General features: G+C 37.5%; 1 protein-coding gene across 2 annotated transcripts in view; it reads left to right on the forward strand.

Moving 5' to 3' along the window:
- bcl2l11 (BCL2 like 11) overlaps positions 1 to 13287 on the forward strand; it is a 32976-nt gene extending 19689 nt beyond the window's left edge. For both annotated transcript variants that reach the window (XM_008428802.2, XM_008428803.2), the window contains exon 4: positions 12656 to 13287. In XM_008428802.2, the coding sequence (XP_008427024.1) occupies positions 12656 to 12820 (165 nt within the window). In that variant the 3' untranslated portion in view covers positions 12821 to 13287. The remainder of the gene's footprint in view (positions 1 to 12655) is intronic.
- The last annotated feature ends 8834 nt before the right edge of the window (positions 13288 to 22121 follow it).

Below are 22121 nucleotides of genomic sequence, written 5' to 3' on the forward strand. Positions count from 1 at the left end.
TCTGTGTTTAAGAGTGTGTTGAAAGAAAAATAGACAGGATACTTTACCTATCGTTTTCATTAACCTGTGCCGTTCAGCTCAGATTTGGTGTTGAGCCTGATTGGAGCCTGGCTAGCTTAAAGATTGTCTTGTGGAATTGTTGTGTTGGATAAAACCATTTGGGTAACTCAAGGAAGGTTTGTACTAAAAAAAAAAAAGAAGATAAAGAAACAGGAGAACAGGAATTGTTTTCTGACTGGAAGTTTTCAATTGGTTCAGTTTCTGCAAAGCGAGTCTCATGCCCCTAAATGTCAAAGTATTCAGCAAGTATCCCACTGCTAGTCATTGAATCTGGAGTATAGCAAGTGTATTTCACAACACATTTAAGGTTGTAAAATCCTTGGATTTTTTTTATTCACACTGCAGGATATGTCAAACACACCCAAATGTTTTGGGTAGTGTGTTTAAGCTTCAAAAAGCTCTGTTTACCTCTGCTGCCTGCAAACCTGCCTGCTGCTGCCAGGTGCTTCTCTCCAGCCCCTCCTCCACCTTGGCAGCTGAATTACAGTGCATCCCCAGTCCCAATACAAAGTCACCTATTAGATTTGTCTGTAGAGCACATCTAAATTATTCAAAAAAAGAAATTAAATGCAGCTTTGGAAGCTGAGATACCTCGATGCTACCTGGCATCAGTGCACTTTGCAAAGCAGCCAATCCAAGAGCGCCATTATTTTTGTATGGCACTGATTGGCTGTAAGAGCAGAAATAAGGAACACTGTAGCTACTGTGGTGTTGCCAAGACTGCTTCTACTGCACATAATAATGAATATCCTATAAACTACAAAATGGGCTATAAGTGTTTCTAGAGAAGGTCCCACGGATTCACAGATTTTTGCTATTCGGGCAGCTGTGCTCCCTAATCCTTAAAGGCGCAATTTTATGTAAAATTGACATTTTTGAGTTTTACATCTTTGTTATAATGTTATTCCCTCACCAACATAGTACCTGGAGTGCTGCTTTGATTCTTTGATGTATGTTTGGGAAATCCTTCAATCTCCATGGCAACCTTTCAACTGGACAAAAACCCTGGCTGTACATAGCGCCTCCTTCAAAGTGCATCTCCTCCTCGAAGCTGCCTTTTCCAAGCTTCTGAGCTTCTGCCTCACAGAGAGGCCTCCGTAGCAACATCACCCCTCAGCTCCTTCAGACTAGCCAGCGGCGTTTAGCAAACACCTGGTGGAATTTTGCATCAGCTGAGTAAAGTTAAGTTACATTCATTATACGAGTTACTTCTCAGTAAATTGCTGGTAAAACGCTGTTAAAGGGTTGGTAACCTTAACCTTTGCCCCTTTACTACCGAGGCAAAGGTTTTTAGTTAATTTCTTAGGAAGGACAGAGTTATTAGTGTGAATAATAGACTTCTAAAATTTAATTTGACATATGGAACCACACACTAATTTTTATCTGCTGCAACTGGATAAACAGATGTTTAAAAATGTGTCTAAAAAAAAACTTCAGAAATTGAAAGAACTGATTCTGAAAAGGAACCAAACACAGTTCAGACAAATATGTGCTGGAAAAACAATGAGATAACTGGTTTCACAACATAATGATCTTGACCCAGAAAGGGATGATACAACACAAATGGGAAGTTTTGACGTTACTGGCACTGCTTTTTGTTTTTAGGCCAGCTGTGATATAGAAATGTAGCAGCCCTAAAAACACAGTTAGAGCTGTAAGACCCGTTTTAGTACGAATAGTGCTTCCTAACCACCCAAAGTACCGTTAAGAAAAAAAACAAACAAACATGCTAACCCTATAACCACCACATCACAAATTTATGGCAATAACACCAATCTGATCAAATGATTGTTCTTTGCGTTTTACAGTTGTTGTTTCACTTAGTTGTTGGATCTTTAATGTTGTTTTGGTTCAGCCAAAAGTTGTTGCTGAACTATAATGTTACATTTCTTCAGTGGGTCCCACAAAGAAAACAAACTGTAAAGACATATTATGGCACACTGACTTTGCATGCAATTTCTAAATCAGTGCATGTTTGAGAGTGCCTGTGTTTTGCTGGGTTGCATGTAAAAAGATAATTGGCAGCCACAAGCCAGGGAGCGCACACATGACACTCTGGGAGACTGCAAGTTTTGTGTTTAAATTTTGCTTGGAAGTCTTGCAGCAAATATATCATTTAAAAACTTTTTGAACATTTGGAGGTTTGCATTATGGCAGCAAGAAATTAAGAGGAAGGAAGGCAGAGAAGGAATATAACAAAGCCAGAGTCCCGTAATGTGGTGTGTGTGTGTGTGTGTGTGTGTGCGTGCGTGCGTGCGTGTGTGTGTGTGTGCTTGTAAGTGTAGCTTTGTTTTGAGAGCTATTTTTAAGAGGCAGCATAGTAAGTTGTGGTAACCAAATAAAATCACATGAGCTTTTTGGCTGACTCAATGTTTCCACTGTGAAAAGAGCGACACAAGAAGAAGAGCAAGAAGGCAAGCTGTGAAAGTTAGGATTTACTGCTATGGAGATTTGTCCTGCTTTACTAAAATCCAAAAATAAAATGTTATAATTAGCTATTTAGCAAGCAATATTACGTGAAGCAATGAAGAATTGATTGCATTAAAGATTTTGTACAGAAAGACACCCCAAATCATGCACTAAATCCTAAATCTATATTAAAAACAAAGCAAACGAGCAAGCCCATCAGGACTGTAATAAGTCAACATTCTATGTACTATAGACTTTAATAAGTTAGGATTATGTTTCATTTGGTTTTTCTCTGAAGTCAGAGCTTTAAAATGGAAAACATGTCACACCCTAGCTCGCATCGTTTTAGTTACGAGTCAGAAAACACTGCTTATTGTTCGTTGTTATGGTGCTTACTCCTTCTAGCAGTACAAACCAATGCCAATGTATTTCTTTCAATTTTGTGTGTTAAAAAATGAAGAGGAACATGTTCAAAGATAGATATAGTGTTTTTTAGTGCTGACCATATATTTCGGTGGATAGTCAGTATCGGTCTCATAAATAAAACTGGGCTGATATTACCAAACAATGTTTATTTACATCCAGTTGCTGTTTGTTCCTGGAGGGCGAGGGGAGGAGGTTGGTCATGTGGTATTTGTTTAGTCATGTGACAGTGATAGTGAACCAGTTATCACTGCTTCAAGAGTTTATCTGAAGCGTAGGAGTGGTGAAGTCAGCAATGTGGTAGTTTGTTTGTTTTTCTCAAAGTGTCACAAGAGTAGTGTAGTATGTTTATATCAAGCAGGGTACATTTCAAAAAGAAAATGTCTGAGCGCTGAGCCTAGGGTTACGCCACTGGAAAGACAACAGGACAAATATGTTTGTTCTTGCTTTGACACCTTGAAATAATATACAAGTTTTAACCAATAGGGAGGCATGCTTATTTACTCCATCCTCTAACATAGAGATAGCTCATTTTAATTGCCAATAAAAGCAACAGTAAGATTCGGGAGGATTAGACCCTTTTCGCCCTGTCATAAAACAGATTAAAACATGGACATTAGCCACTCTTGGATGATAGGAAACTTAAATTATCAGGTGTTGGGGTTTTTATGTGCCAGTGTTTCTAACGCTTTTCTGTAGTCTCTTACGTTATATGCCTGGAGATCGTTTTTGTTGCAAGTTTTGGCTTGAAATCTCACTCAGCCTGCAGTTTGTCAGCTGAGCAGCACATCTGTTTCTAGTTGTGGTGAAAATCCAACCCTTCAATCTGACTGTGATGTATTACCATTTATCAAGATAACTCATCAGCCCTATTGTTAGCCATAGTTTATGATTTGTATTCTCAGCTCTCCGGACATCACTGTTTTTATTTGGATTAAAGCACAAGATTAAAAAAAAAAGATTTGTTTCTAATAAATTTGCATCTAATCTTTATTCCGACCTTAACAGTTCATTTTCTGTTTTTACTTTTGATTCTAAGATACAGGCGTAACATTAAATAAATATTTTTCAATTGCTGGGCAATCTTTTTGTGTTCAGAAAGCTAAAAATAACAGAATTTGAACACTTTTTAGCTGAAATAATTATGTTATCAGTTACAGTACATGGGCAGTTGACCAGGGCGGCATTAGAAAGGGGGTGCACAAGCACATGATTTAAAAAAAAACAAGTTATTTATCAGTTACACCTTTTTTTATTGCTTTTGCATACGAGTTGGAGCCCCCTGTTTGCTACTGAAAAACAATCAGAGGTTATATTGCACTGCATTGTACAGTACCTCCGAATTTTAAAGATTTCCTGCGTTTTGATTGGCTGGGGTATGGATGGGCTCGCTCAGGGTGCCATTCATGCAAGAACCACAGGAAAGAAAAGAAGACATGTCATTTAAGTAATGAAGGTTAAAAATAATACAACTTTGGAGCGAAGAGTGGGGCCACAAAGTCTCCATAACAACTATTAGATGCTCTCTGCATCCCAGCTGATTATAGAGGAGGCAGCCAGAAAAAAATCAATTTCTGCCCAACCACCACAGATGCAACAAGTGGCATTTGCTAATTGTGGTTGAGACTAACTGTAACTGTTTGTTTTGGTCAAGCAGAGCTAAGATTGTGGATGATTTGTTGATAATTTCACTTTTAGGTATTGTGGCATGATGCTGTTGGCTTTTTGTCTCCAAAGGATCGCAAGAAAAATTTTATCATGTCTTCTAATATGACTCCAAGAGCTTTAAAGGCAGACATTTCTGGAGTAATTATTCAACATCAGTCTACTGAGTAACACATTTAAAAATAAGAAAAGCAGGTCACTGAATGCAAAATTAGTCTTTATCTCGACAAAACAACTGATTAACATATGAACTGTTTTCCAGGAAATTGCCTACCATAACACTAAATGAAGGAGTTCAAGATATAGAAATGTAATGTTCCAATAGATTTAGGACGACACATTGTAAAGTAAAGTAGCATTCATGCAGTATTGAAACAAGGTTTCAGTATTCTGCAGTTCAACCATCTTTAGTGTCAAGTCATTGCTGTGGTCGGTGAGGTGAAGAACGAGTTCCAAAAACTCTGCCAAGAAAAACCCGCAAGCCTTGTTTATGTCTTCCACAGTGGATTTTGCGATAGACAAGTCATTATTTTTGCAGCGATTAACACTGCTGCAAGCTCATTGCCTGTAATAACGATATTGTTAGAGTTTCCAACACGACTTTAGGTATTTACAAACTGCAATATATTTTTTGTTTCTTGCAGCAAAACTGAAACTTTTGATGATAAACAGAAACCCGTGTTTTCTCTCTGCAATCAAACATAGCCCTCTCCTTTTTTTTTTAAACTTGTGTGCAGACGCTGACTCAATGAGTGCTCTGACAGAAATTCTGATGTATGAAGATGGCAGACTTTATGGTTGCAGAAATGAAATAAAATTGCCAAAAAAACTCCCATCAAGTTAAACTTTAGTCTTCCTTTTTCTACCAAAAACAGGCCTAGTTGGTCAGCTGGGGACAAATGAGCATTAACAGTACTGAGTCTGTGTCTGTAGTTGGGTATTTGCTCCCATGGTGTTTCCTTAAATGTTGACTTGAAAGTTTTGAAGGTTCCTAAGGCGATGATATGAAGGAAAATATACCCTGAAGGAAGGAAAAGTATCACATGTCCTATCAAAATAAAGTACTTCTCCAGATGTGCTTCAATCCTTCGTCTATGGTGGGAAATCCTACACAGTAAAACTGAGTTTAGGGTGATATTTACAGGTAATCGTGTACATAGTCCAGAACAAGAAAGTTTCTATTTCTGCACTTTGCTTCTTTGATATCATTGCTATTGATTGAACTGAAGAAGCTGCTAAGCCGAACTTTATGGACAATCCTCATCTGTGTTTCTCCCTACCTACTGTAACCCATCAAACAAAGATCAGCTTTGTTCAGCCAGAGGGAAGCATTTCCAAGCTGGGTCAAAACCAGCCAGTATGCGGCATTTGGACCTTTGCTGCTCGTCAGTGGCGGGGCGTTGAGCGCTTCAGCTATTCTCTGAACTTGGCCTCAGAGGAAGAGACCCACTCTCGCTGCTCCTAGCAGTAAAGTCAATTTTACTATCTTCACATACCATCTCAAGAGAATTTGGAAATTAAGATCGCCCCCTTGATTTTTATATTATCGCTTGAGGTGCGTAGCGTTCGCTGCAGTTCCCGCTTTTGAACGGTGGATGTCGCTGTAAATGAAATCTGCTTGTGTTCCACAATTGGTAGTGGAAGAACTGATAGAACAAATGTGTTGCTAGTATTCATCTACAAAACATGTTCTTTTGATCTTAATTTTAGGTATTTTTAGAAGCATATGTCATGTTTTGTGAAACAGTCTGTTGATTTGCAACAATGCACATGCTTGTGAAAACAGAAGTAGCCTACTTCCAGACCTTTCGTGCTCTTCCTGCTATGTAAGCACCACTTGCACTGCTTGTTGGCTGCTAAGCTGTCACTATGCTTTTACTCTGCAGATGTGTGTGAAAAGAATTTGGCCATGACTAACTACCTCTTAGAAGAAGTAGTCAACTGCACCTGCGATTGAGGCGCAGTTGACTTGCTGTAGTTCTTGGGGTTTTTTTTAGCTCATCAAACTTGCTAGTGTGGCACATGAAGGAATTTGCCATAAGAATCAATATGCTCAACCATCCACGGACAGTGTGGGAGGATTGTGCGCTGCTCACAGAATATGTACAGTGTGTTGGAGCATTTAATCCCTTTATTGGAAGCACATTGACATGTGACACAAGGACACTGGAATCAAATCTACACTGTCCCGATTGCAATAAAACTCACTCTACCCACTGAGCCACAGTGTAACAAATGAATATAGTACTGTTTTACACCTGAAGCTTTATACCTGAATCTAAGCTAAGTGCACAATGCAATGTTTTGTGGCACAACTTTAAAAAGTGACATCAAAACAAAGCAGAGTGAACTTCCAGTTATCATTAACTTTAAGTTCCCGTGATAACTGGAAGTTCTCTCTCTCAGGCAGCTGCAGTAGTGGGAAAACGGTGGGCTGCACCAAAGCTACATGTCAGCAGCCATTTTTCCATCAGCATCTTTGTATGCATGTTTTGAAGTATTACATCAGAAAAGGTTGATGGAAAAAGCAACATTTGAAATAACTTTCTTAATTCTTCAAAAAAGGATTTTAAAAAAACAAACACTTTAAGTGGTTTTTGGCTGAAAAAGAGCTGTTTCACCAAAGAGGAGAGGGTTCGTGCCTTACCAGAGGCACGAAACTCAGAAATATTTCGAAATCTGACTTTACAGACATCTGATGAAATCGTGCTTTGTGTAGCCTGGTTGATTTGCTCCAAACCTCTATATGGAAACGTTCTAATTTGCATTTTCTTTTTTTTCTTTTCCTTTGTTGTGACAATTTAAAAGTTCACTCAAAATTTGCACAATTGGACAGAAACATAGCTAGTGAACACATCTTTCAACGGCAATGAGATGCATAGTGTGCTGTGTACTTATCCTAATTAGTCACCTGAGACAGTCAAGCCAAATGTAAACATCATTGGTACTGTAGAAAAATCAGCTAAAGTCCAAACTTCTATAGCATCCAACGAGTCCAAACTTGTACATCGTTTGAGATACAAGTCAGAATAAGTTCCATTGATGAGAGGATTTTCCCAACAGCTGCACTTGCTGCATTGAATCATATCAAAAACATACCGAACAGTGACCAGGATATGTACCAAAAATATTTATTAACATTGTCTCCTTTGTCATTTATATCACAAAACAATAGTCTCTTATTTCTCTATTTATTGCTATTACATCATCGGGTAATTATGTAATGGTATGTAAAATATGTACAGAGATAAAGTGTACTTCACTTTCTTGGAATCGTAACAATTGTGACAAACTGCTTCCACCTTTATGTTCCTGTCAGAGTCCATTTGCATACAGTTTTACCTTATTACCTTCCCCAAGTCTCATGATTCAGAAACATGTGTTGACAAAGTCCACTTCACTGTTGTACTTTGGACTTCTTTTACAAACACAATTCAGTGGAAATGGATTTAATGGAAATGATTGGAAAGACAGAGTCTAGTGCCAAAACTGATGCTGTTGTTTGCTCAGTAGCCGTTTTTTATGTTTCCACCACTGGAGGCAGTGTCTTTATAAGTGGTAAACTGGTTCAGGGCCAGAAGAAGGTTCCCAGGAAGGTTTATGGAGACTGCCAACCAATCAAAATGTTGCGCCACACACACAACACTGTTTAACTCCAGTTTCCAGAGATTAGTTGATCACCACTGTGGAGTATCCACGTTGGTTAAAACAACGTTAATAAATTCAGATATCCAGAAATTAATTATGGTATTTGTGTAGCTTAACTGTCTTTCAGAGAACATATTCTCTACAAATAATAAAAATAAAACTGATAGATCATCACACCCTAACTGGACATTTTAAGTGGTTAAAATAAGTGGTTCCACCTCTTTGCTTGTCAAAACCCAAGGCGGTATAGAAATGTTTGTAATACCAGTCTAGGTTAGGCATGCGCATTACTTTGATGGAAAAATAAATAAATTCTATTCTTTAAACTAAATCAGAAAAAATTACTTCACTTTAAAAACTGCAAAAGATTCCCTCTGTATAGAAGTCAAAGATACAGATTTTTCTTTGATTTGTCACTCATCTCTATAATTCTTCGTTTAAATGCAAAGCTGGTTCTTTGTCAATCAGGAGCACTTTATTTATTTAGGTTTATGTAGTCATCTGTGAGCAGTATGTTTGACTTGGATCCAAGTGAGAAGTGAAATTAGAACCAGACCGTGTTTCAAATGTAGGGTTAAATAGTCTTCCCCTCACCTGTTTCCTCTGCTGGCAATACGCTTTTCTGTGGTTTCTGGCTCACCACACCGGCTTTGATATGCCTCTCTTACTTTCATCCGAAAAGATCCTGTTTTTCAGAGTGAAGTCTTGCCCCGCGGCTGGAAATTTATTCTCTGCCAGCCATTGACTGGGTAGTATTGTAAAGTCCTTCCGGACAGGCCGCATTTTATCGGCTGAATGCCAACTTAGGTTGTAAGTTGGCAACCTAACTTACAACCTAAGTTAGGTTGTAAGTTTTTTTTCTATCCCCTTTGAAATGGGGATAGAAAAAAAAATGGGTACAGCTGCTTTGATAAAAAAAAAAGTTCTTGCATTGCTGTAAATGATCTTGTTGCAACAAAAAAGAAAAAAGGTTTTCATGAAGTTGTATGTATTAGAATGAGAAAAACAGTGTGAGTTTATTTAAAGCAGTGTCACCTTAGAGGTACAGCGTAGCCTTAACTTTTTACTGTCATTCCTTCAAAGTGGTTTTGTGAGTCGGCTCAAAGTCCATTAACCCAAAGAGAGAGCTCTGAAAAGGAAAGCAATTCTTACTTTGAGAAGTCCACTGACATATTAACGCTATTTGTTTGCACTAAACCAAACAAGTGGTAATAAATCAAAACTGGAAATATCTGTTTCCAGTTGGTGAAATTGAAACTACCCTGTACTTTGCATGGTGGATATCCTCTTTTTTTTAAGCAACAGGAACCATACTGTTTCTGAAAACTGTTTGATAACAATCTTCCCGGTGTGCATAAACCCAGAAGAAATTTTTATTTCTCTTATTAGTCAGGCAGATCTGTTATTGTGGAGAATCTGCTGCTGAGCGATGAACCATGTCCAAAGCACAGAGCTGTCAACAAGCAGGAATAGAAAGAAAAAAGAAAAAAAACTTAACTGTGCGGATCTAAATCCAGCCAAGTTTCTGTGAATCACCATACAGAGGTTGAGGGAAAACAAGTGGGAAACACTTTGTGAGTAAAATGTTCACTAACGGCCCCAAAATAAAGAACAATAGCGCATGAGTTTAAGTTAATTGTTTGGGCAAATGTTTTAAGAGTGAATTACTGAGAAGAGTTGCCTGATATAGAACCATCTTATGTGAAACGTAAATAAATATTGAGTTTAAAATTTCTAATTTCTGTTTTTGCCACTCGTAGAGCTAATGTTCAATCCAGCAGAAAAGCAGTAGAGAATATATTTTTTCTTTTCTCAGCAGCCTAAGAACTGCTGATGTCAATTTGGAAACTCAACCTAATTTGGAAACTATTTTTTTTCTCTTTTCTAAAGTTATTTTCTGGATAGACATCAGATTTTCTCCTAAATGAACTGTAATCTTTCAATATGTCTTGTCAGTATTTTCTTAGCTTCCAGCTGTCAGACACATCACGCCAGGTCTTTGTTTATTTATTGCCATTCACAGTAACTACTTGTCATCAGAGGCTGCCAATAGTTCTTCACCCAGGTGTTCCTGAACCTTTTAGCATGACTCCTTCTCATCACGGAAACACTGATTTGCCAGTTGTGTAATACGAAACTCCGGGTTGCAACGGGAGAAGTTTGTTATTTCCATTTGCCAAAGCTAACAGAAACAATAAATGCATATCTGGATGATTCACCCCGTCTAACATGTTGAAGACATGGGGCCCCCAACAGGGCGCATGCCTTCCACTTTTAAGAATCACATCACGATTCGCCCCGCTTGGTGTGCATGTATCATGCTATTAAAGCGTGACAAGTGTTGTTTCCTTTCATTTTCAGTTTCCAAAGTACAGAAGCAGACTGCAGTGGTGCTGACAAACATGCCTCTGGAAGCAAGCCAAGTTAGAACAATATGTGTGCCTCTTAGCAATATGTTTCAGTTGTACTTTTATAACCACCCAATGTTCATCTTGTTGTGATGGCAAGAAATGGTGGGAAAGAAGAATTATTTTCCCATTCCATGTAAAGTGCCAAGTCTTTGTCAAGTCTAGAGTCTTTGAAGGACAAGTCCAAGTCAAGTGTCAAGTTACTTCCCTCCTTCCTCCCAATCTATATCCAACTTAAGCTTCATTTCTTTAAGTATAACTAATAAAAATTTAAGCAAAGTGGGCAGAGCCGCTTATGCACCGTTTGACCGAAAGGGGCCAGCATTGAGATGGTTTTAGGTGAGATAATGTCGAAGAAATTTACACTAAAATATCAAAATTTGTACAGAAATATAAAATTTTGGGAGTTTATCATAAAAAAGTGGAGAGTGCAAGAGTATAATAGAATCTTAAAATTAATCCATGACAAAGGGTTTATTTGGTAAGCGGCATTATTTAATTAAAAGCATTGTTAACAAATACAGTACAGAAAGAAAAGGGAGAGCGTGTCTGAGAAAGATTAGTAGCCTTCATACAAACCTGAGCTATAAAAGCTGGAAAACAAACACACGTTTTAAAGTGTGTTTTAATGCACACACATGCATTAAAACGTGCGCTGGCACCTGGAGAGTCAAAGGTAAAGAGAGAGCTGCGGCAGGATGTTGGACGTCTATACTTACCTGCTTCCTGTGGATGTAAACATGCAGAACGTATGTCCTTTTGATTTATTTTTTTATGCCACAGTCAGTCCTGAAGTGTTCACTTGAACATCTGATGTTTAGGACTGTACACTCAGAACTTTTCATGGCTGATCAAATGTCTTAATGTGAGCTTGAGGATTTTTTTTTATTGATAGAACAGAATGTCCTTTGAAATAATGTGGTCAGGCAGTGTGTGAATTGAGTCAAATAACATGCAATAATAGAAAAAAGACAATCTTTGAAGCTTTGGGGATCGTCTTCGGCCCTCTTATACATCTGAGCAGCTGTTTGGACGTTGACCTAATATTTTGGCACTAATAATGTATCTGTGGTTTGTTTTTGTGCCAATAATTAACATTATTTATGGAAATAAAGGATTTCTCATCTGTTTCTTACAGAAAAAATGGCAAACGCACTAGCTTTATATGTTGTTCACTTGCCTTCATCAAGATATAGGTCTAATATGCAATGTAATAAAAGGGCTGGACCAAAATAGAGTTTCAAAGAAAATAAACTGCTGACAAAAAAAAATACATTGTCTCATGTTTGCCAAAAACATTGTTGACCCCCAACACTTCAGGAAATATTTTCTGTGGACTGGCAAAAGGAGGTTTTCTAACAGGACAATGATCCAAAACACACCAGTAAGAGCACATCCGAGGGGGTAAAGAAAAAAAATATTTTTTTTTTAGAGTGGTCTAGTAAAAGTCTAGATTTAAATCCAACTGGAGATGTTTATACTCCAAAAACCTTAAATGTGGCTGAAATAAAATGATTCTGTTTAGAAGATGGGGCCAAAATTCCTTCAGATCTTCAGTGAAATCAGTCGGTTGCTTAGAAGAAATCTGGCATTCCCATTTAACTTTGGCTTGTTTTTAAAAAGCTTTTTTCCCCCATTTATAAATTAAATCATAACTCAAAAACCGCTTTCTGTACTCACTTTGGTTGTCTTTGTTAATAAACTTTATTTGAACATCTGAAATATGTAATTGTGACACAAAGCACCATTTTTGTTGTTGGGAAAACAAACATTTCCATGACTGTGAGTACAGTTGTGTGAAAAACTAAGTGCACCCTTTCTGCTTCTGTATGATTTGAGAGGGAAGTAGGTCTGGTTTTACTGGAACATACTGGCATTGGATTGTAACCTGTCAAAGTCATGTTTTAGAAGGATTTTTAAAATTTTACCAACGTCGACTATGAAAATTTGACAAGCGTTATACTGCAATTTGCGCTCATCGAGCTGAAAACTCAATTTCTCTCACTAATATGACTCGTCCTTTCTTGTGCTTTCTTTTGTAGAGGATGGCGAGAAGACACCAACGGAATATAGTCCCTCTAAACCTGATGCCGCACATCCAGCAAGAGCCTGTTGCCATGCTTTGTGTCTGCCTTCTGCTCCTCCTGGTCGGACGAATAATGTACATGCAAGGCAACACAAGCAGCCATGACCACTCTCAGGTTTAGCCTTAGGAAAACCCAGCAGACGTAGCATTCTTCTTGAGTATGTTTTGAACATATATCAAATATTGACTCATATATATGATGTCATATACCTGTTCCTTCCCCCTATGAACTCTTCTCTTTTAGGAAGGAACTCTAAAATGTTTGATTTTTCCTAATGGCCTCAGAGTCGCCATCATTTTACCAAAGCGGCAAGATTTGCACTCCGTTTCTTGAACAGAGTCATTTGACCTGAAAAATATGCCTGTGGAAATTCAAACGTGCCTTGTACAGTTTGTTGTTTACTTTATTAAGATTGATTTAAGGTTTTTTTTGTTTGTTTTATTTTAACTATTGTACAGAGATTATGTGCTTCCTGAGCGATCACGGTCTGTGACCCAGATTTGTTCAAGTTTATGGGTCTAAAATTATTTTCTTTTATTTTCCACCTGTCATGCATTCAAAATATACGTGCATTTACATTGTCATAATCTGTGTTCCCAAACTACGGTCATTTTAAGATTTTATTTCCACAAAATATGTCGTTCTATACCAGCCTTTAAAACTGCATTTTTATCCAGAAAGTTGAAATATATTGTGATCGTCTCATAACATTGACTTTAGACGCGATGAAAAGTGTTTTGCTGGTTGATCCGGATGGCTGTAAAACTTCTTAGAGCTGTCATGTTGTTCAAATTATTTGGAAATGGGATTACGAGATGCAGTAGTACGACGGCGTATTAGGGCGTTTGTAGACAGAATAAAAAGAAGTAAATTTATGGCAAAAAATCTCAGAAAGTTTCTAGAAAAAAAACAAGAAAATTTCTGACGTTGCAAAGTAAAAAAAAATAAAAAAAATTGCTACAGACGAAATCTGGAAACATTTTGAGATGAATCACTGATTAGAATTTTTGGAGAAAACTTGGAAATTTCTGAGTTTCACAAGTCACAAATTTTCTAGAACATTTCTAAGATTGATTTGAAAATGTCAGTTTTTCCCAGCAAATGTTTCACTTTTTAAACTGGTTGATTTCATAGAAAATTTTAATTAAAATTTTGATTAATCTCAAATATTCCAGGTGTTTTCTAACACATTTAAAACGTTTCAAATGAATACATTTTTTGTTTATAAAAAAAAAAAAAAAAAAAAAAATTCCAAGATTGATGTTAACATTTCTGAGTTTTTTGGCAGAAATTCACACCCTCTTTTTCTACTCATTGCAGATTTTATTTCCCATCTGCAATGGGCCTCATATGCCACCGTGCAGCAATAATTCTTTTTTTTTTTAAAGATCCTCCAGTTTTCCATTTTTTTAAAATTCAGTTTTATTTTCAACATTGCAAATAACTTTTATCCATTTATTTCATGTCAGAAATACCTTAAATAGCATTTCTGACGTAGTTTCAGCATCAAACGTTTATTCATTACTCCATTCAAAAATGGCAATAAAAAAATCAATTCTGTATTCAGCATTAAAACAAAACCTTTGCACCGTTTCAAACCTACTGCTCAGTCAGCCACTGGTTAAAGCAATAACTGTTACCTAACTAGCCCTAAAAGCAGAGTGATGTTGATGAACAAAGTAATAATTTAAATGAAGTCAGTCATTAAAACTAGTCAGTAGTGTCATTTCTTGCTTTGCTGTTTATTAATCTATAAACTTTTCCATTGCTCTGCAATAAGTGATCAAATTTTACGGTATTCCATCATCTGGTTTTCTCGTTAGCAGCCAGGGTGAAAGTAACCAGCAGGTTTTGGTTTGTTGACAATTTTCCGTTTATTAGCACAATGATTCAGACTGAGCCAAGTCTGCTCATGCCTGCCAGGTCATTAAACACTCGGAGAGGTTTCTGGATAGCATCCAGCCGTGGCTAAAACAGTGAAGGGATGGGTGGGGTTTTTGTTTTGGAATGATTGGCTATTAGTAACCAAACTAACAGAGAAAATACAATGGTGAAGATGAAAGAAACATTTAGATTGTAAGCTGTGCACAATGAAGCTGTTCAACTGTTATGAAGAAAAAAAAAAGTAAATGTTTTGAGTATTGTTATAAAATGTTCTTTTGGTGGAACAATAGTCTTTTCCATTTTGATTTTTAGAATCCTGCTTCAAAAGGCCCACAGCTGTTAATAGGCCTGGCCTGGTCTGAACGTATAGCAAAGTTTTAGAAAGTCACAGTTTCAAAACTCTCCGCCGTAGAAGGTTTTCCTGTTTTCCTTTTCTCCCCCATCCGTCCTGTCTGTTCTTTTGTCTTTCCCGCTTTTCTTATTTTCCTCCCTGCCTTGTTTATTTCCTACCTTTGATACCTTTCGTCCTGTCTGTATTTTCTTCGTTCCCTCTTTTGTTTTTTCCCGTCCGTTCCTCCGATATTTCCTTCCTTTTTTCCTGTTCCGTAGAACTATAACTGCAGTAAATTCTTTGTCAAATATTATGTTTGTAAAAATTGTTTGTAGATTCTTGAAGAACATTTCTAAATTGAGGGCTGACCAGTTCAGAGTTCAGATATGAAAAATGTATAAAAACTGCACTTTTACATCGAGGACAAATCAGGCTACAAATTCAAACAGTCATGCTGCGGAAGCTATAAATTGTGCAGTGTTTTTAAAATATTTGTGTAAAATAATGTGAATTTTGTCGTATTTGTGGTAAAGTATCACACCACGAGACTCGTACCAGCTCAAGCCTAGTTGCTAATTAACAGACTGGTGATGCTAACAGGCTAGCTTCACCAGCTTCACGTCCATAAGAAATAGTTACCAGTTCCTGCTGCTGCGTGGATCTGGAGATTCTAATCAAGAAAAAAAAAAAAGCCCAAACCGAAGTGTGAATGAGCCACACTTTAAATTTTAATTTAGTTTGGACCAATTTTCACATATTATTGTATTTTCTTTGACAGCAGTATCAGAAAAGTAAATGGAAGCAGTTCAGCTGAGATATAATGAGGCTAGATGTCCTAAATAAAACTGCTTCTCAGTCAAAACTTGGCAGGCAATGACCAAAACAAACAACAATATTTGTAATCTTTACTAAGTACTTCATCTGACAAATTTGGAACAATAATGAAATTGCAGCTTACAAATTAAAATCGTCGTGTTAGCTAATTTCCCCTAGCACCATTATCACAATCTGTGGTACATACTTTTTTCATGAAATACTTTTCTGAATGCATAACGCTAAACAAAAGAGACCGAGACCGGTCAGTAATCCTTAACAGCTATTAGCATTGTTAAATATTAGTCCAAATGAATCTACGCTTCATGTCTCATATAGTTTTGACATCCATTTATCACACTAATTTCCTTTTTTTTTATGTTGGAGAGACGCATTCCTTTGCCATGTAACTATTCTGATTAGTTAAAGCGATGCCATTGGGTTTTTTATTCCCCCCCTTTAAAATGCACAAAGCTTGTCTTCCTTCCTCTTCACCAGTGTTTAGCTGCTTTGCTTCTCCTTCACTGTGACACTGAGAGCGCTGTGACTGCATGCTGATTTCTGATATTGTGCCATGTGAAACCTACAACCTCATTTTGAAATACTGTGTTACAGCCGGCGTGCGCGAGCGGAGCATTTCAGGGAGGAAACCGAGAGACGATTTACTGCTTTCTGAAACTGATATGGAAACCTTGTAATGAGCATATTGTTCGCATGTCTTCTGAAGGTGTTCGAGCACAGAAACACTTGTGCGCGTATGAGTGTGTGTGTGTGTGTGTGCGTGCGTGCGTTTATGACACATTCAGGGTTTTAATGACTTGCATCAAGCACTGCTGGAATGACTGTGTCAAATTGTGTTGCCCATTTCTGTTTATTTGACTTTTGGACCATGTGAAAGCCACAACCTTTAGCAGATAGATAATTGTTGCTTGCTGTCATGCAGGAGGATGACCTGTTATTTCATTAGAAACGTTGGACAGGTTAAACGCAGGAAACCTGTGGGACCCGGAGACACTGCGGTGCGCTGTGCTTTCGCTGAAAATGTTGTAAATGTTGCTTCTATTGAACTTTAGATGTACAGGAGCCAAAACAAAAAAAACAAGAATGACTCCAGATGACCCAGTACAAGTGTAGCAACCAGTACGTTTTGTTTATATTGTAAACTATAATAAAAATTCAATTGCTTCCAATTTCTGTCCTGGAAACAATGCTTTTACATCTTTGTACATTAAAAGAAATTAATCATGTTGTATGATGTGATTTTTTTTAACAAATAAAAATGATTTTTTAAAATATCCTTTTTCTGTTCTGGTAATGGTGTGCATGAAGTCTCCTTATGAGTCTAATCTCAAGAATCAGCCTGGCAGACTACAATATGCTGCAATACGTGGAAGAACATGCAGTCTTTAGTTTTCACTTGTGCAGAAACATTTGTAGTGTGAACATTTTGTCAGTGTGTTTTAACCCCAGCTATAATTATTTTCTCAGACTAACCTATTTAACTGACAAATCTCGATCAAAAAGTGTAAAATAGTTGACGTGCATATAAAAAATGCAGTATCTTATAGTTTTATTTAACCAGGAAGTCATTAAAAATGACCAAGTCATGCCTAAACAGAAAGCTAACAGGCTTGTTTGCCGTGGCAGGTAACAGCTGATAAACACATTGTCAACAGCAGCAAGTTGTGAATTTATTGAAGACATCAAAGCTGCAGTATGTAACTTTTATAAAAAAAACTTTTTTTTTTACAAATTAAACTGTCAAAATATTTGTGATGGTATGAGTCAGATAATCTGTCAAAAAAAAAAAAAACTGAGCTCCTCTGCCTTCTCCCAGTGCTATCTAGAAACAACCAAATCAGAGCCAAGGGGAGGGCCTTAGCGCTGTCAGTCATCTTCCATGTGGTGCTGCCCTTCTTCTTTTTGCTCGGTGCAGCTAGCAGATTCTGTTGCGAATGCTCAGGCTAGTTAGTGTGACCAAACGCGTTTCTTGTAAAGGTAAGTTGTTTTTCCGCCATTTGGACTTTGAGAAGTGAGTACATGAGCTTGATGAACAGCACTAAGTCCCTCCTCCCTGCTCTGATTAGTTGTTTTTGGCCGGGAGTGGTGCATTTCTTCACGCAGCAGTAGTATCTCAGACAGGAGGTGAAAGAGATTGATCATTTTTACAGATTATCTGTCACCATGTTGTCGACAGTTTTAACAAAAACGTAATATATATATATTTTTTTATTATAAAAGTTACATACTTTAACTTTAATGTCTCTAGAAACTAAAACAAAACTCACTTTCAAAGAATGAATAGGAGTTGGTGAGTGAGTGATTTAAGTATAGTTCCAATACCAAACTATTTTACTGTACTTTAAAGATACCAAGTGCTCAAACAAAAACATTAACCTACTGATTAAAAGATACTGTATCAATACCAGAGGCAGATTAATTTGAAATAAGTATTTTCAGATAATAATCTTAAAACCTTAGCTATCAAATAAATGACTTTTAAAAACATAAGTCTGTTTACACTGACTTTACAGTTCAGCTTAGGTCATTTTGTTATAAAAAGGTTTCTTAGGTGAAATGAGGACAGTTTTCCTCTTTATTTGAGAAACTCTGTCTTTCTTCCTCTTATTTTCATCTTTCTCTTGTCATTTTCTGTGCGTGTGTGTGTGTGTGTGTGAGAGAGAGAGTGTGTGTCTGTGTGTCTGTGGAAAGTACGGTGCCTTCCACAACTTGGCACAAACACATGCTTGGATAATTATATGTCATCCACACAAAGACACACACACGCACACACAACTCATTAACATTCATAACTCTCACACACACGCACGCACACACACACACACAAGCAGCTCCTGCGCAACCACACCTCCACCACCAGATGTGGGTCAGAACAGCAGGTCAGCAGGGTGGATTTCTCCACCTGTTGAGAAAGAAGGAGTTTTTTAACCCTTTGTGATTTTTTTTTTTTTACAATGAAACTGAAATAATTCCATCAGAGAAAGAAATGAGCAAAAAGTTCTTAAACTGGTCATCACTTTCCCATAACTGTATCGCGCTCTTTGATATTGATATAGGCTAACGTTAATAATATTAGCAGTGCTGGTGCTAACATATAAATCCTCTTGAGGTGACTGTGGCAATAATTAGGGGTGTGTGATAACATCTCGTAATGTTAAAGAGCCACAATATTTCTCTTGATAGTGAATTCTGTACGGTGAATTATTATCAAGCTGCTGTCAACACGTGACGTCAGCTGGTGAAATAAGTGTAAGCCGGTATTATGCGCCCCATTGTTAGAGTTGCTTGGCTTTTTTTTTCTACGTTTCAGACTCTTACTTTGAAGTACGAAAGGCCAAACCTCTTGAAAGGCAATAAATGAGGATTTGTTGCTGGGTTAGCAAGCAGCTTAAAAAGCAAGAAGAAGTCTCTGCTGCTTGTAAATAATCTAACACCAAACAACTTAATATGTGTTCTGCAGAAAAAAGAAGCAGCAGCAGCGGTGAGACCCTCAAGGTACAAATAACTTGTTAGCACTTTGAGAATACTGCAACTGGCTAACCCACTAGCTGCTAAGGTTGGCAAAATTAGCATCTGGTTCGTCTTGCCAATAAACTTGTCCAACCTAAACTGGGTTACACTGACCAGAGATTCTTGAAAACAAACCTTTATTATACTTGCGAAAACACAAAAAATTTAAAGTTTTCGACGCTTTCTTTGACTTTGAGGTCACCTTATAACTAGACACCTGCCCGCACTATGGGCAAGTAAAAGCTGACCTGGATTATTCAACACTGATTTCACATGTGTAAAGCTAAAACTATGTGATTTGTGAAACCTTTACTCTATTGTAGATGACTAAGGAATTTGTTAATAAAACTGAATTGCTAACAACTTGACTCCATTATTGCCTTGCGAGGTTGATGCAAAGCTTTTCCTGTAACTCTGGCCCTAACATTACTTTTCTATGGCTTCGTCGTAAACATCTGCCCCCTTTAAGCTATCACTACCCAGGGTGTGAGACACTGCAGGAACCAGGTGTACACATAGTTTCCTCACCGCTACTGTTTTCCCTCTTAACTTCGCCCTGCTTGACACAGCGACTGAAAAAAACTCTTGCTGCTGTGGCTTTAGGGCCAAGAGGAGACATATTCAGGATGCTGTGGTCAAAGACCTTCAGTCTATTGTCTTCCTCTACTCAATACCGCGCCTGTGGAACGTAAGCCAAAGGAAAAAGAAAAAACACAAAACAGTATTTGTATTGTGCCAAAAAGCCGCAGCACAAAAAGGAGTTCTTCCTTGTCATATGTCTTGTATTAGCAAGTTAAAAGGGAAAGTATGTGGTGCTACTTTTTCAAACACGGGATGTTTCCACACCCGAGATGGTAAAGACACACACAATAGGAGTGATTCAGTCTAGATTCACACAGAGATTTGTCAAGCGGTGAAGAGGACAATGTTCATAAAGAAGGTTAGATTGCTGAATATCAGGTAACACCGAAGTGATGCAACTGCAATTCAAAGAGAGTTAGGGAAAACTTTGACTTTTCTCGCTGAAAAGAAAGTTTAACAAAGTTTTACATGTTCTATGTACTAAAAACCAGGTTTGTTTTATTTGACATATTCTGGAATTAAATTCTGGAATTTGATGGTGCATAGAAGATTGTATCGTTCTTTTTCTCAAAGAAAAGCCACGTGCAAATGTTTACATCGAGCTCTAAACATGGATTGAAGTCGTGTTGACAACATATCGAAGTAACAAATTCGTTTCGGTGCAATTTGGCCTGCAGAAAAGCTAAAACTCAATTTAATAAAAAATACAGATATCAAATAGATTTTGACTGCAGAGCTGATCGAAGTTTTGAGCGGGATGAAGATCAGGTTACTGCAGTGACTGTCGTGTTCTTCTATAAAATTCAGGTCATGGTTTTTACTGTTCATCTTTGGCTTGTTTTAAGTATAACCTGCAAATAAAATACAACAGACAACACATCATGATGATTAAAATGAAGTTTGTTTACAGTAAGATGTATGTTCTTCATCATTTATATATATATATATACTCTGACATCATGTGATTTAGACTCAAATTTGCTCAGCCATGAAAGATGTCACCAGTTACAAAGAAAACATCTTCCTCTAAATTTTCCCCACTTGCGGAAATTAATTTGGTTTACAACAGCTACCGCTGCGCTCAGTTCCCACTTCCCACTTCCCAGTAACATCATGATGTCAGAGCACACCTGGTGCAACATGCTGGCAGCAGATATTACAGAAGGTTTCAGGCTGCGATGCAAAACAGATGTTTGGTTTTGTTTCCCATGCAAAGTTGAAATTCACTGAAATCTAGCTATCTGATAATGATGCATCTGTTTGCCAGCAGTGATGCCTGATGCAGTGAAGTGATGCTAGTGTGGCCAAAATGAAAGCCTGTTAGTGAATCGGTTGGCTGAGACACATTCCCCTACCCAGGGGTGAAAGTAGTTTTCCATTCTTGGGGATACTATTAAAAAAATTAAAAATTATATATATGATACATTTTTGCGAAGTGATAAAAGCTGAGTAGCTCTTAAATTGCTACAAAATAAAGCTGTATTTCCCTCAGCCCACTGGCTGCAATGTATGTCATGAGACCTAAATTCTGAACATCATGGCATGGAGTGCATCCCAGTTTTCCATGTCTGGCATATAACCATTCATTTTAGCTTTTAACTGGTTCTATTGATCCTGTGTCCAGACAGAGGGATAATCAGTARCCCAGCATCATGACCTGTTTGTTCTGAAGATCCTGCAGCTTCCACTTCTCTTCCTAACATGGCGCCTCCTCACCCTGACTCTCATACTGACAGGAGGAACCACAGAGCTCTGTTAGGTTAAAAGCATATCTTCTGAAGTTGGGATGTTTTTCCTCCAACAGGTTCCAGAGGAATCACCTCAAACCAGATGTTGGACTGGATTGTATTTCAATGTCATTTGGGAATGTTAGAGCCTCATTTTCAACAGTGGAGCTATAAAGGTTGAAAAAGGTTATTATTTTGGAGAAAATCTTAACATCAATATTTCCACTAAATAGGCTAAAAACAAAATTGTTTGATAAAGGAAAAGCCTCTCAGACTCTGAGCTCAAAGCACCAAGCTATTTTTTTATATTAGACCATTAATTTAATTTCACATAATTATCGTGGTAGAAGCCATTTGTTTGTTAAATACTTAATGAAACATATTTACCGTGTTTGATGTTTGTTGTAAATGATGTATACTCACAGACTAACGAGGTAATTAGTCCAAGTTTTTTATTGAACGTTCAGAAATTACAGTGGCTGTGATGCAGCAAGACAAAGGTAAAGAAAGGTAAAACAACCCGAACAGGTGATCACCTCTAAACCACTCACAC

This window comes from Poecilia reticulata, linkage group LG15 (assembly GCF_000633615.1).
Source record: "Poecilia reticulata strain Guanapo linkage group LG15, Guppy_female_1.0+MT, whole genome shotgun sequence".
Taxonomy (NCBI): domain Eukaryota; kingdom Metazoa; phylum Chordata; class Actinopteri; order Cyprinodontiformes; family Poeciliidae; genus Poecilia; species Poecilia reticulata.